The sequence below is a fragment of the Gopherus flavomarginatus genome, chromosome 7, assembly GCF_025201925.1.
Source record: "Gopherus flavomarginatus isolate rGopFla2 chromosome 7, rGopFla2.mat.asm, whole genome shotgun sequence".
NCBI lineage: Eukaryota > Metazoa > Chordata > Testudines > Testudinidae > Gopherus > Gopherus flavomarginatus.
The window spans coordinates 8,558,866-8,573,498 of record NC_066623.1 but is presented as its reverse complement, the minus strand read 5'-3'; the positions used below and the strand labels follow the sequence as shown (position 1 = coordinate 8,573,498).

The following is a 14,633-nucleotide window of genomic DNA, read 5'->3' as shown; positions in this document are numbered from 1 at the left end:
AAAACATTCAAATGAAACTGAATAACTTGATCCTTCTTTCCCTCCACTCACCCAGTGCCAGTGATGAAAATTCTGGACACACTTACATAAAATAAAGAAATAAAAGTTAAAGGAGGGAAAACGACCAATTTATCTCAGTGCAGCTTTTCGTAGGAGGAAGAGAGTTGGGGGGAAAAAAATAATCAGCAGATACATTTGGAGTATAATGACTTAATTGGAAAGAGTGTTTAACATTGGTGGCTCATAGATGACTAAATCAGCTATAAAAAGTCTGTTAAATGGTAGTGAGCCTATTTTGCCTCTGAGGAAATGATGTTCTGATTTTTCCGTCAGTGCTCTTGATACAGCCTAGATCAGGGGTAGCCAACCTGAGCCTGAGAGGGAGCCGGAATTTACCAATGTACATTACCAAAGAGTCACAGTAATATGTCAGCAGCCCCACCATCAGCTTCTACACTTCTCGCCTGCCGGCAGCCCTATCAGTCAGCGCCTTCCCCTCCCTCCCTGTGCCTCCTGCCCACCACAATCAGCTGTTTCATTGTGTACGGCAGGCTCGGAGGAAGAGGCAGGAGCCTTGGGGGAAGGGGTGGAAAGGGGTCAAGACTGGGGCAGAGCTGGGGGTTGATCAGTGAGCACCTCTGACACATTGAAAAGTTTGCACCTATAGCTCCAGCCCCAGAGTTGGCACCTATGCAAGGAGCCGCATATTGACTTCTGAAGAGCCACATGCGGCTCCAGAGCCACTGGTTGGCCACCCCTGATATAGATAGTCTTTCTGATTGAAGGGTGGGAAGTCAGCCTTGCATGAGAAATGTCTCTAATGATGTCCCTTATGATACTTCAAGTTCCTGCCATATGGAGGAGTAGATCTCTTGACTTTTTAAAATGAATCAATGTTAATATCCTCCATTTACACAAAATTGGTGTGGTTCTTGAGCCCATGGCCATAGCCAGCGCAGCTTTTGGTGACGTGCAGTTTGGGGATCCCTGTTCTAAAGTTACCTTTATAGGTACAACAGGAATAACACTGTTGAAATCCAGAAGAAGCTGCGTGCTCTTATTTGTTGAACTAATGGCATGAAAGAGAGCCTTTTTATTTTAAAATACTGAATGCATGATCAGTTCATAAATCTGTAAATTGCTTTTTGTAGCACTTTCGAGAGGAAGAGGATGTCCAAGGCTTAAAACATGGGCTCAAAAATGTCTAAAGAGCCCAGGCAAGAAAATTTAAAGGAACATTTATTTGTGCCATCAAAATGTCATGAAATTAGAGTACCTTCTATGTAATCTTCCATTTTTAACCATATTGCAGAAAACTCTAAACACTGTTCAAACAAGATGTCATAAAATACTCATTTAATGCTAAAACTAGATGTTTAAAATGTCCAACACTATTTTTATTTTACTCCTGTTTCTTTCTTTCTCTGTCTCTTACAGGGAAAGTTAAAAGCTTAAGTTCATCTTTATGGTCACTGACCCATTTGACAGCTTTGCATCTCAGTGACAATTCCTTGTCCCGTATTCCTTCAGACATTGCCAAGCTTCACAATCTGGTATATCTGGACCTGTCCTCTAATAAAATCCGTAGTTTACCAGCAGAACTCGGAAACATGGTGTCACTCAGGTATGCAAATTCATTTACGATCCCAGCAGACATCAATTTCATGTTTTGGCACAGTTCTGTTCTGTAACTAACCAAAGCCATTATAAACAATTTTTCCTAATGGTTGGAGTTATAACTACAGCCCTAGCACTCTATATTTGCCCTGATCTCCAGTTATCCCATGCAACAGTGTACAATGAGCTCCTACAGAGCTGAGCATGGTGGCATGCACCTTGCATGACATTGCTAAATCAGGTTTACATACACACACATCCCTCCAAACACATCCCCAAATCCTTATGCAGGGTGCTGTTCTTGAAGAACTGTTGACACCCATAGAGTTGGTGCAGGAGTTGCCCCTTAATTCATGGCAAGAGAAAAGAGTATTTTACAGCACCCAGCTGTCATTCAGTATCATCACCTACCCATCTTAAAGTTACTAAAACATTGAGATTCACCTTGTGAACTAATTAGTGTTCCTTTTTCTTTATAAAGCCTTTTTCCTTTTAAAATATTGATGCAAGTTATGTTCTTGTGCAAATGATGTTAGTATAGCACTGTGCAGAATAGTGCGTGCAGATATTGTGAAAACTTTCCTAAAATTTTCCCAATTTACTCCAATCCTGATTCTGCAAAATGCCAGCTATCCCTGTCTTGAGCCTCTTTTGAACAGAGAATATAAAATCTTGTTCTGACTATAAAATGTGCACTAACAAACTCGGATCAGACCACCAATCTAGGTTCCGTTTGTGACAAACATAATATTTGAATCCTGGTCTGTAGACACGAAGGGCATTAAAAGCATTAACCCACTGCACACACACTGTCCTCAGTAATTGTAGCTGATCCATGATTTCTTTTCACTGAGGGTAAAGTGAAGAACAGTCCGTAAGTGCTTCCTATGTGGTAGCACTCTGCAAGTCTCAATCCCATAGTAGTTTTGTGTTTCCTGCTAACTGCTACTGCACTCTCCTCATAGTTTGTGGTATAATTTCCAGACTAACAGAGTAATTTCAGCTTTGAATGTCACCAGTATTATGGACCAGAGAAATAGTGTGAACTGACACTACCTAGAATCTTTTAGAGTCAATAAATAACTCCTTCAACCTCCATGTCTGGGAACTGTCTTTTTTTATAAAGGGCTTAGCTTGTCTAAGATCCATTGTGTCTCCCTGTCACATGCAGACAAAATTTGTTCCAATGACTTTGGGAGACAGTGAACCAGCTAATGGAGAATGATCAAGTTGCCAGTCTTTGGAGAGAGCTAAAAAAACTATCACAAATTTTTCTTCAACACAATTGGGGAAAAATTTCAGAGAGCTCAAGATTCTTTTGATTTGTTTGGAAGGACTAGTATGACTTGCTATGATCCTCTTTGCTGCCTAAAGGGAGCTCTTTGACGCCAAAGAGCATTAACCAAAATGAGATTAAACTAGACAACTATCCTTATCATTTTTCTTTAACAATTTATGAAAACTGTACTTTATTTGTTAGTGGAATTGTAATCTATACCTAGAATGAACCCAGGTGAGCACCTTGAACCAAAAACTCACCTTAAAGAGTTCTGCAAAGTTCTCAAAAGTTCTTAGACAACAAGGTAATTTCATAAAGAACAATGTATTAGTTGCCCTTTAGGTTCATGTAGAATATTATTCCCAACTATGCGATAGTCCAGTGGTTTTCAAACTCTGGTCTGTGAACGCCTGGAGGCCTGCAGATTATGTCAAAGGTGTCCGTGAAAGGTGACTATGAAAATGAAGTTTCAGAGCCCAAAGAGGCATTCTGTTTTTCTGATCAATCAAAAGTATATGAACACCTCTCCCTACAGATCAAAACCCGGAAGTGCTGTCGTTCTCGTAAATGCCCACAGTTTAACGTCCTTTCTCGCGCTGCGTCAAATGCTATGCTGAGCCAAGCACATGGAGTACTTACAGCTGAATTCTGTTTAGTCAGTTTTCAGTCTAAGGATTCTATAGTAGGGGTCCCCGGACTACAGGTTGAATTTCCAAAGGGGTCTGCACCTCCATTTGAAAATTTTTTAGGGGTCTGGAAATAAAAAAGGTTGGCAAACACTGTGGTAGGCAAATAAAGCTTGAATGACTTAGGCCAGTGGTGGGAAGTTGGTAAGTTTTTTGTTTTCAAATCTCCCTCCCTTCCTCTCTCCCCTAAGCAGTATACGTTACTGCCTGGAAATCTAGGAATGGAGTAGGTGGGCCCTTGGTCTTTTCCTCCTAAAATGTCTACTTTTATCTATGCTCTTTTTACATCTTGCAAGGAATGGCTAGGGAACTCTAGTTTGGCAGAATCATATGGGTAACTCTTATGTAAGTCTTATGTAGTGATTGTGACTATATCTCGATTTTAACATTATACCTAAATTAGACCATTTTAGGGCTGGTCTACAATGAAAAATTATTGGCATAGCTATGTCTCAAAGGGGTGTGAAAAATCTACATCCCTGAGAAACATAGTTAAGCTGACCTGACCCCCCAGTGTAGACAGCGCTAGGCTGATGGAAGAAGTCTTTTGTTGACCTAGCTCACAGGTAGACAACTTATGGCATGTGTGTTAAAGGTGGCAGGCAAGCTGATTTTCAGTGGTACTCACACTGCCCGGGGTCCTGGCAACAAGTCCGGGGGGCTCTGCATTTTAATATAATTTTAAATGAAGCTTCTTAAACATTTTAAAAACCTTATTTACTTTTACATACAACAATAGTTTAATTATATATTATAGACTTACAGAAAGAGACCTTCTAAAATGTATTATTGGCATGCGAAACCTTAAATTAGAGTGAATAAATGAAGATTCGGCACACTACTTCTGAAAGGTTGACGACCCCTGACCTAACTACTGCCTCTCAGGGTGGTGTATTATCCACAGCGATGGGAGGACCCTTCTCATTGCTATAGTAAGTGTTTACGCTGAGGCACCGCAGCACTAAACTATAGCATTTTAAGTGTAGACATAGCCTGAGTGTAAGCAAAAGACACGTTATCAAGTTCAATTTCTCTTCCCCTGTTGGCTGGACTGTTGGGACCTGCCAACTTCTATTTCTCCCAAGTAAAAATATCTCAACAGTAACACTGTAAAAATAAACAATAGAATATTACTTTTTATAGGCCAGAAGCACAGTTAATTTAATTGTGGCACCTTAGAGACTAACAAATTTATTTGAGCATAAGCTTTCGTGGGCTGCAGCCACTGCATGCATCCGATGAAGTGGACTATAGCCCACAAAAGCTTATGCTCAAATAAATTTGTTAGTCTCTAAGGCGCCACAAGTACTCCTGTTCTTTTTGCGAATACAGACTAACACTGCTACTCTGAAACCAGTTAATTTAATTTTTGTGTGACTGATAGCCTTCACACAATATATCAACAGATATTTGACTTCTGTTGACAAAGCAGTGAAATTATTTTGACAAACGAAAGTTAATTGGAAAATTATAGTTTACTGTGATGTGTTAAATGAGAGAGAGAGGGTTAACAGCATGGTAATATAATAGCAATAATAGTACTGGAACCGTTTTTTGTTCTTGGTTTTATTTTAATGGCTATAATCTTATTTTCTTAATTGTCCTTTAAACTTAACTCAGCCATTTGTGGTCCAGCTTGTCAGAACTGTAATTGCTTCATTTCTTGTAATTTCTTAATATTTTAATTTATTGTTAACTTTTACAAAAGCTTATGACCATATAGGTGGACTCTCCACCCCCACTAACTTCTGCTCTGTACTTCAGACTTAATGAGGTTTTGTTTTTTTTAGTGTGTACAGCAAGATGTCCCTAATCCTTGCTGACTGTTTAGTTTTCCAATTTTTCCAAGTAGTGGTGTGATAGTACAGTTTCTTTCTTATAGTGAAACTGTTTCAGCAATAAGCAGTTGATAACAAATACTGTGTTACTTCCCACTTCATGTTATTCTGATTTTTGCCTACAGGGAACTCCATTTAAATAACAACCTGTTACGGGTTCTACCATTTGAGCTGGGGAAACTATTTCAGTTACAGACATTAGGTCTGAAAGGTATGACTTTTTTACCTACATTTTATGTTTTGATCTCATTCTTGAGCCACAGCTGTTTTAAGCTACACATTTTATAAAATGTTACCAAATGGCAGCTGTTGGTTTTGGAATTTATTCTTCTCTTTTCTATAAATATATTGAGATTTAATGAATCTGGCCCAAAAAAGAATGAAAAGTCAAGTTCATTTTCTGGTTACCTATATGGAAGTTAGATATAGCTTTTGTTTAAACCTGGCTTAATTGAACTTACACTGCAGTTATGAAACTCTTTCTCCCCCAGAAGGAGGCTCAACTGAGTAACTTTTTTTAGGATTTTGTACTGCTGGTGATCGCCATAGTATCTGACTGCAAATAGCAATTCAAAATTGATTTTCAAAATTTTGGAGCCAATACTGTAAGAGTTTGGCATGTAGATCTACTGGCTTCAGTGGGAGTTGTGTGAATGAAATGCTTGCAAGATCAGGCTCTTTCTATTGAGTATGATGCCTATAAACTGCATTAAATCTCAAAAGTCTAATATTTCTTATGATTGGACAATTATATTGTGCCCTATTTGTGTGAACTTTTACTATCTGACTCTGTAGAGTAGCTCTCTTAATTAATTGGGCCAGATTCTTTGAGATCTGGCACAAAGATACCGTATTCTAGTGGTAGATGTCCAGCAGGGAATGCTTTTGGCCTAGGGGAGGCCACTCTCTTATGAAATAAAACTGACGGAGATTGCTCCTACATCAGACTTATTCCCCACCGCCATTATAAGTGTGTTTAGAGAGGGGCAGGATGTGACAGAGCAAAACTTCACTATGATAGTCCTCCATTAGTACAGGGTCTATTAGATCCAGTAATGAAAGTTAGAGCTGCCCTTCTAGAACTCAGATACAGAAGAGAATGCAAGTGTTTGCAGGAATGGAAAATTGAAATACTTTTTTAAAAGGGAAACGGTTCTCGCTGTTCTGCAGTCATATATCCAAGACTTTAAACATGAACACACACACACACGACATTTTCTGGTTTAATTTTACTTTTGTAAACATGTTTGCAGGAAATCCACTTACACAGGATATACTGAACCTCTACCTGGAACCGGACGGAACACGAAGGCTCCTGAATTATTTGCTTGATAATTTGGCAGGTACTGCAAAAAGAAGTAAGTGATCATTCCCAAAATATTTATTTATGCCATTTAAAATAAATATGATTACTTCACTTTGTGTGTAATTTTTTTTTTTAAATGTTCTAATAGTTTCAACAGAACAACCACCTCCAAGATCTTGGATTATGTTGCAAGAACCAGACAGAACAAGACCAACAGGTAGCATTGCAATGACTCTTTATAGATTTCTCCCTCCCCTCCATCTAAAATCACTTCACCGTTACCGTCTGCTGAAATATTTCTTTTTGATACTTAAACTAAAACATCTCATATTCACTGATGGTAGCCAGCATAGGCATTCCTACATCAAACAGCACATTTGTCTGCGGAATTCGCTACTTTTTTCTTAAAGGTAATGAATGCCTTTATCTTTAATTGGACTACTCACCACTAGAGTTAAACGAGTTATTCAAGTATTTTAAAAGTAGCTGATCAATTGTAAAATATTAATTGAATGATTGTTGAAGAATCCAGGAACAGCAGAAAAGTTCCCCCTGACTTTCAACAAATGTACAATAAAAAAAAAATTCCTGGGCAATCAGAGAATATTTATATTTAAAACTTGTAGCCCCAAGGAGAATCTGAGAAATTGTTCTTTACTAGTTACTGTTAAAGGAACATTAGGTTTTTATTGTACAATATTGAGGCTTGTTGTTACTGAAGTTGGGAACTGTGCAAGTTTATTTGGTATATTTAATCTTTAGTTCCAAACGTTACAAGTCTAACTCGTTGTTCAGCTAATCAGTAGACAGATTTGAAATAACTTGAAAGAAACTATAGGGATTAGTCACTGAAATTTTAAAATGGATCATGCATTTTATTCCCCCTTTTCTGATATATAGTGGTTGTCATAATATGCTGCCTAGAACCTGGCATATGTCAAAATGCTATTGTTGTAAAAGTCTTTTGATCCCTTAAATTTTTTCCCTCCAGTCTTAATTTTTATGATCACTCTAACATTGGTCATGTTACTGGTGTGGATATTCTGCTGGCCTTACTAAAAGTAACACATTATTTTTGTCAGTGTCCTGCTCAATCTTCCAAGCCACTTTCCTTGGTTAAGGGAGAAGCCCTCAGGAGGCACTTTTCTAGGGAGGAAGAATCAGGCGAGAACACAGGAATAAGCATGTCTTTATGAACATAGCGCCCTCCTGGCTGGGAACCCCTTTGCCTCACATCTCCATACTGCCCAATTCTATGCCCTGTCTCATTTGAGGACATGGTAGTGGGTAGGTATGTAGCATGGAAAATGCTCATTGTTTGGTGGGTGAGCAGTCCTTCTGGATGGAGGGAGTTGAGAAGTTAGGAATCTCTTAATTTGAGGAGTAAGAAAGGGAGTAGGGGGCTGATAGGAATGAATACAGATGGAAGCTCCTATCCCCCCACTGCAGAATTAGGTGCAGTGATAGGGTTACACAGGTTAAACTAAAGACGTATTGGAAAGCATTGTGCTTGAAACAAGCATTGTGTTCAAACAAGAATTTCACATTTTTAGTGTATATAAATACAGCTTTGTAAATATTTCAAAAGGGAAAAAGTGTCTTTCTGCCTCCCCCATTCCTTCCTGCTTGCTTCTAGGGCCTTTCTGTCTTTGCCTGGAGAACATTGGCAAGATATTTGACTATATCAGAGGGATAAATACCAGGGAGGGAGAGGAGTTATTTAAGCTCAGTACCAATGTGGACACATGAACAAATGGATCTAAACTGGCTATCAGGAAGTTTAGACTTGAAATTAGACAACGATTTCTAACCATCAGAGGAGTAAAATTCTGGAACAGTCTTCTAAGGGGAGTAGTAGGGGCAAAAGACATATCTGGCTTCAAGACTAAGCTTGATATATGGTATGATGGGATAGCCTAATTTTGGCAATTAGTTGGTCTTTGACTATTGGTGGTAAATATGCCCAATGGCTTGTGATGGGATGTTAGATGAGGTGGGATCTGAGTTACTACAGAAAATTCTTTCCTGGGTGTCTGGCTGGTGAGTCTTGCCCACATGCTCAGGGTTTAGCTGATCGCCATATTTAGGGTCGGGAAGGAATTTTCCTCCAGGGCAGATTGGCAGAAGCCCTGGTGGGGGGTTGCCTTCCTCTGCAGTGGGGGGCATGGGTCCTTTGCTGGAAGATCCTCTGCACCTTGAAGTCTTTAAATCACAATTTGAGGACTTCAATGGCTCAGACACAGGTTTGATACAGGAGTGGGTGGGTGAGGTTCTGTGGCCTGCGTTGTGCAGGAGGTCAGACTAGATGATCATAATGGTCCCTTCTGACCTTAAAAGTCTATGAGTCTATGACATGAATAATAAGATTGTCGCAGCATCTTCAGCGCATTCAGACAGTAGAGCTGCAGCTAAGGTTATGACTTCTTTGTTCAGGTCCTTCTAAGATCCTGATAAGACGCTCCAGCAAAGAGCCAAGGGAGAGCATGATATGTTTTTTTGTTTTTGTTTTTATTTAAGCCTTTTGGTTTTGGTTTTCTTAGAATGGTTATTCAGAGACTCTCCCTAGGTAATACAGAAGCTGTAGTTGGCAAAAGAAATCTCATTTTTTGCTTTGCATTCTACCTTTTAGAATTAAGCCCTTTCCCTTTATTTTTTAAATATTAGTTCAGACCTGGGCCACCCAATTGCCTGAGTGTAAGCTCAATCTTACCGAGTGTTCTTTGAGATCCTGTTCCTACAACAGGCCTTGTACAGACTTAGGGTCCACCATTCAGTGCCAGTTACAGGATTGGGGCCTACATCAGAATTTAATTCCTTCATTAAGTGTATTACAATACATCTCAATCGGATTTGGGGTCCCCTTTTACTTATTAACATGTAAGGACAGTGTAACAGTCAAAAAGATCAACATCTACTGTTAGTTTTTAAGCAAGCATGTTAAGAAACAAAGCTATAATGGGCTTAATTCTCAGTGTAAACTGCCTTTGTCTGCTATTGACCATTTCTGTCAGCAACATATGGAGGTTTTTTTAGTAACCTGTTAACAATGAATACTGTATGCTCAGACAAAAGGAGTGGCTGGTTATTTTAGAGAGAACATGTGATGCATTTTTGTGCAGGGTCAGCTGTTAAACTATATATTTGAGTTAAAGCACTTGAAGCGTGAAATTGTTAAAATTACCGAAGGGTAGAAATGAAGAATGTAATTGTGCTTTTCAGTAAAATATATCAGTAATTTAAATTTATTGTTCTGCAGCCTTGTTTTCTGTCATGTGTTACAACGTACTTTGTGATAAATATGCCACCCGGCAGTTATATGGCTATTGTCCATCGTGGGCACTGAACTGGGAGTACAGAAAAAAAGCCATTATGCAGGAAATCTTGAACTGCAATGCTGACATCATAAGTCTCCAGGTAAATGATAAATTTATTTTTCCTTTTGTGTTCACTTGTATTGATTCTTGTACATTACATTCATTAAAGTAAACTTTCCTTTAAAGCAATATGTCGTAATTTAGAACTCTTATTCATTGCTTGACATCAAAAGAATGCTTTTCCAACCTACACAGTTGGAACACTAACCAGCAGCTGCTGATCGGAGAAACGTGTTGAAGTGTGTGTATATATAACCTGACGCATGTTCAGATAAACAGCATGAGATAATCATATCTCTGGGGATTACAGAAATTTATTTATATCTTCTGCCTTAAAATAGCAATATGGCTGGCTTATGCTTACATTCCTTGATTTATCTATTTTTTTTGAGTTTCCTAAAGCCAGTTTGGAGGTGACTTATACTTTCTTCTAAAAGAGGCTAAATAATATAGACATAGTACCAGTCTTCTGTACTCTGGTGGTGCTAAACAAATACAGTGTGCTGTCTTATAACTTTACAGGAGGTTGAAACTGAACAGTACTACAGTTTTTTCCTGATAGAACTGAAGGAGCGTGGCTATAATGGGTTCTTCAGCCCAAAATCTAGAGCTAGGACAATGTCAGAACAGGAAAGAAAACATGTTGATGGTTGTGCAATATTTTTCAAGACAGAAAAGTAAGTGTGTTTCATAAAACCTTCTGTTGTGCCAGTTCCCTTTCACACAATTCTTCTGGGTCAAATTTAGGCCCCAAGTTGCTGTGAGGAAGATGTGGGTCTTGGTGTGGAACTTCTATTCTAACATTGTTGGGGATAAGGGGAAAAGTTCACAGTCCTTGGGACCACTTTGGCCAGAGCTAAACCCTTTTTTTGCATCTCTCCATATTTTGTACAAAGTATTTCTACCTCTAGAAGGAATACTCTGCACAAGAGGCACCTTGTTGGGCCAGTTCTCTTTTAATCTTTGATGCTTTGTTGTATGAAAGTGGAAAAAATGCTAACAAACAAAATTAGATATAAAGGCAAGTACAATAAAAGTATCATGAAATATTTTGTATTTATTCACTGCTGATGGTGTAAAAAAGCTCCGAAAAAAGCCCCCAAAGCATAGGAAAAAAGGAACAAACAATAGGAAACATGGGGAATGTGACCTGTAGAACACACACTTCAGGCAAAAGAAATTCCCATCATAAAACAGTGACACCTGTCTGACTCTTCAGCTGCTTTTGCAACGCTAATCTGAGAGATCTTCATGCTGAAGGTAAAATTTGCTCCACGGCAGAGGCCTCCAGCCAAGATCCACTAGAAAATTGGTTTGAATTGGTTGGAAGCGGCATATCACTCTGAATTGGAGAGACCTTCGCAATGAAAACTCAAGCAAGAATTTCACCCCTGATCTTTTTCAAATCCAAATGCACTCAGTCTGAGACAATAGGAAAAGACTACAATCTTTAATTTATTTCTTGAGTGCAATTGGACTGAGTCATTTAGCTTTTTATGAACAGTGAGACACCTGTCCTTGTTACCCAAACCGTTCCTAAAATATAAGCCTAAACTTCAAAAAATGACTGGTGATTTTTGGTTACCCAAACTGAGAGACCTTAAAGGGGGTTGATTTTCAGAAGTGGGAGAACTCAGGACTTTCTGAAAATCAGGAGCTATTTTAAGGTGTCTAAAGTCAAGTACCAAAAAAATTGAGGCATCCCAAAACCATTAATCACTTGTGAAAATATAAGGAATATATAGACAATTAAATGTTCTATCTCTGAAACAGTGATTGCCCTAGCTATCTAAGTCCTTAAGAATTTTTCTGTGTTCTGCTGTATCCACAAAACAATGCAGATGTCTGTTTCAATACACTCTGGTTCAGAAACAAGTGCTGAGTCACTCTCTCTTAAGCCTGCTAGTTCAAATCAGTAAATATGATAGATCAGGAGAAGCAAAATATCTTATTGTATTTTTCAAAATGAAAGAATGTGGGAAGTGTTGATTTTGGGAAGGAGGGGTTAAATTAAATCTGTTTAAGATGGCGTGCAGATAAAAATTGCTAATGAAATTATATCTTCTGACATCATCTCAGCATTTTTATAAAGCAGTAATGTGACTGGCTGAGATTCGTGTAACTTAGTTTACTTATGTCATCTAGCAAGTTTTAATTAAAATGAGGAAGAAGCTATAGTATTTCCTTTGTCATTTGACAAGTTAAGAAGCCACACAATGTTGTTTTTTCAGATTCATCTTAGTCCAGAAACATACTGTTGAGTTCAATCAACTAGCTATGGCAAACTCAGAAGGGTCTGAAGCGATGCTGAACAGAGTTATGACAAAAGATAACATTGGAGTTGCTGTGTTGCTAGAGCTGCGAAAGGAATTAATAGAAATGTCATGTAAGTAATTTAATACAGTTTTTTGACTGGATTATGGTATCATGTTACAGTCTCCAGTACAAATGAAAATTTTGTTTCAGAGGAATAGAGAATGGAAAACAACATTCCACAAATAAACACCGTATCTACAATTGTGTGCTGAAATTTTTTGGGCAAACTTAAATTAAAATCAAATTTGGGGAAAAAAATTGAAATAGCAAATGCTAACTAGAATGTTTGAATGATGCAAGCTTTGTAAAAGTTTGATTTTCCCCCACCCATTTTTTTTTATAAAGAAAAAGTTGAAGAATTGAGGTTGAGAGGGGAAATTAACTTGGTGTATCTAGCTGGAAGAATATAGAAGTGCCATTGAACTAGCCAGAGGTGGTTGTAAATTTCTTGATCATCTGCATAAAACTCTGTAGCTTGGTAGCTCTCTGTCATGTAGTGCTTATAAATTCCACATGTTCTTGCCCTGGAGTTCTCAAAAAAGTTGAGACCTCAGTTGACCTTCGAAGTGTCTTGGTGTGGCCCTATTTAGCCTATAGTGCTTTGTTATTTTCCCTATTACAGTAAGATTTTATTAACAAAGGCATTAAACAAACGTGTCTTTAATGTGCACTTGCAGGGGATAGAAGATTTGTAATGTGCATATATGAAACTGCTGAGTTAAACATATTAAAATACTAGACTGATTTTGCTAATCAGGGTGTGGTAATTACTTGGAGAGTATTGCAAATAATGGAGAAAATACTGTAATTTGAAAAATAATATACTCTGCATTGGTTTTCAACATGATTATATATTAATAGTAATGGCATTTCCAAACTCGCAGAGCTTAATTGTACCATCTCATTCTTGTTTTTGGTCCTTCATCGGATGTTAGCTCGGTGTCGGAAGTAGCTGTAACCAGTTAAATTGCGACTGCACAGCCAATAAAGGAAACCCTCTTAATTTCTTGTCAATAAAGAAATAGGTTTAGCTTAAAACTTTAAAAATCCCTTCCAGTGACATTCCCCCCACAAACACGCGCTTCTATTTTAAGGTTGGCCAAACTTAGCATCAACCCTGTTTCAAATCTGTCACTTCATAAAAATCATTTTTTGGTTATAATACAAGCCATCTAGTAGTCATTAGCTGTATCTGTTGCAGAAACAGCAACTGTAAATATTTCACTTCCAATTTTAGCTGGAAAGCCACAACTTGGGATGGAGAAGCAGCTAGTTCTTGTAGCTAATGCACATATGCACTGGGACCCTGAGTATTCTGATGTGAAGCTGGTTCAGACTATGATGTTCCTCTCTGAAGTAAAGAACATTATTGATAAAGCCTCTCGTAACCTCAAACCTGGACTTTCGGGAGAACTTGGAACCATTCCACTTGTACTGTGTGCAGATCTCAATTCTCTGCCGGATTCTGGTAAGAACAGCAAGTTTACTTTTTTAGAATTAAATGTAAGAGGTTTATGAATTGAAATTCAAACGTCTTCCTTTTTAAAAGAAAATATTTTCAGTGTAAAAACATAAGATGCATGAGATTTTAAGATAAAAAAGTATTGTGTCTAGTAGGGAGTCAAGAGATGATAAAACTACTCCATTATAGTCCTAGAGGGATTCTGCCCCACTGCATGTGCGCAGAATTCATGTCCTCCTGCAGATTTCTTTGCATCCCCACAGAAAATAATGGGAAAGCAAAGGGAAGCCGCAAAAGCGGTCACATGCCCCTCCCCAGCAGCACAGGTGTGTGGTTTCTGGCACCCTGAGCAGATGGCAGAGAGGTAAATCACTGTGCGGGGAGAGGGGGCTTGAGACACCCCAGCTGGTGCCAGGTCAGACCCATCCTGTGTCTGTCCAACTCCAGTGCATCCAGACCTCCCCATATCCAGACAGCCCCCCACCACCGATGCACTGCACCCTATTGAGCCTCACCACCTCCCGCCCCCTGTGCCCTACCACCCCTGCACCTGGTTCTCCCCAGCCCCTCCTGCTTACCTGGGGCTGGGGATGCCCTAGCTGGTGGCTCTTCCCCTGTGCTGGGGGTGGGGGAAGAGTGCACTTCCCTGGTATGGCGTAGCCAGAGCCAGGGCTGGGTCAGATCCACCCCTGGAAACCTTCCCTGGCTTCCCCCTTCCTCCTAACCCCATCATGTTCAGCTGTGGAGAGAGGAGT

General features: G+C 39.0%; 1 protein-coding gene across 4 annotated transcripts in view; it reads left to right on the top strand.

Moving 5' to 3' along the window:
• Positions 1–14,633, top strand: part of CNOT6 (CCR4-NOT transcription complex subunit 6) — a 47,454-nt gene that overhangs the window by 25,364 nt on the left and 7,457 nt on the right. For all 4 annotated transcript variants that reach the window (XM_050961562.1, XM_050961561.1, XM_050961560.1 and 1 more), the window contains 8 exons: positions 1,438–1,624; positions 5,546–5,631; positions 6,674–6,778; positions 6,875–6,943; positions 9,983–10,140; positions 10,623–10,777; positions 12,332–12,486; positions 13,654–13,884. In XM_050961562.1, coding sequence (XP_050817519.1) covers positions 1,438–1,624; positions 5,546–5,631; positions 6,674–6,778; positions 6,875–6,943; positions 9,983–10,140; positions 10,623–10,777; positions 12,332–12,486; positions 13,654–13,884 — 1,146 coding nt within the window. The remainder of the gene's footprint in view (positions 1–1,437; positions 1,625–5,545; positions 5,632–6,673; positions 6,779–6,874; positions 6,944–9,982; positions 10,141–10,622; positions 10,778–12,331; positions 12,487–13,653; positions 13,885–14,633) is intronic.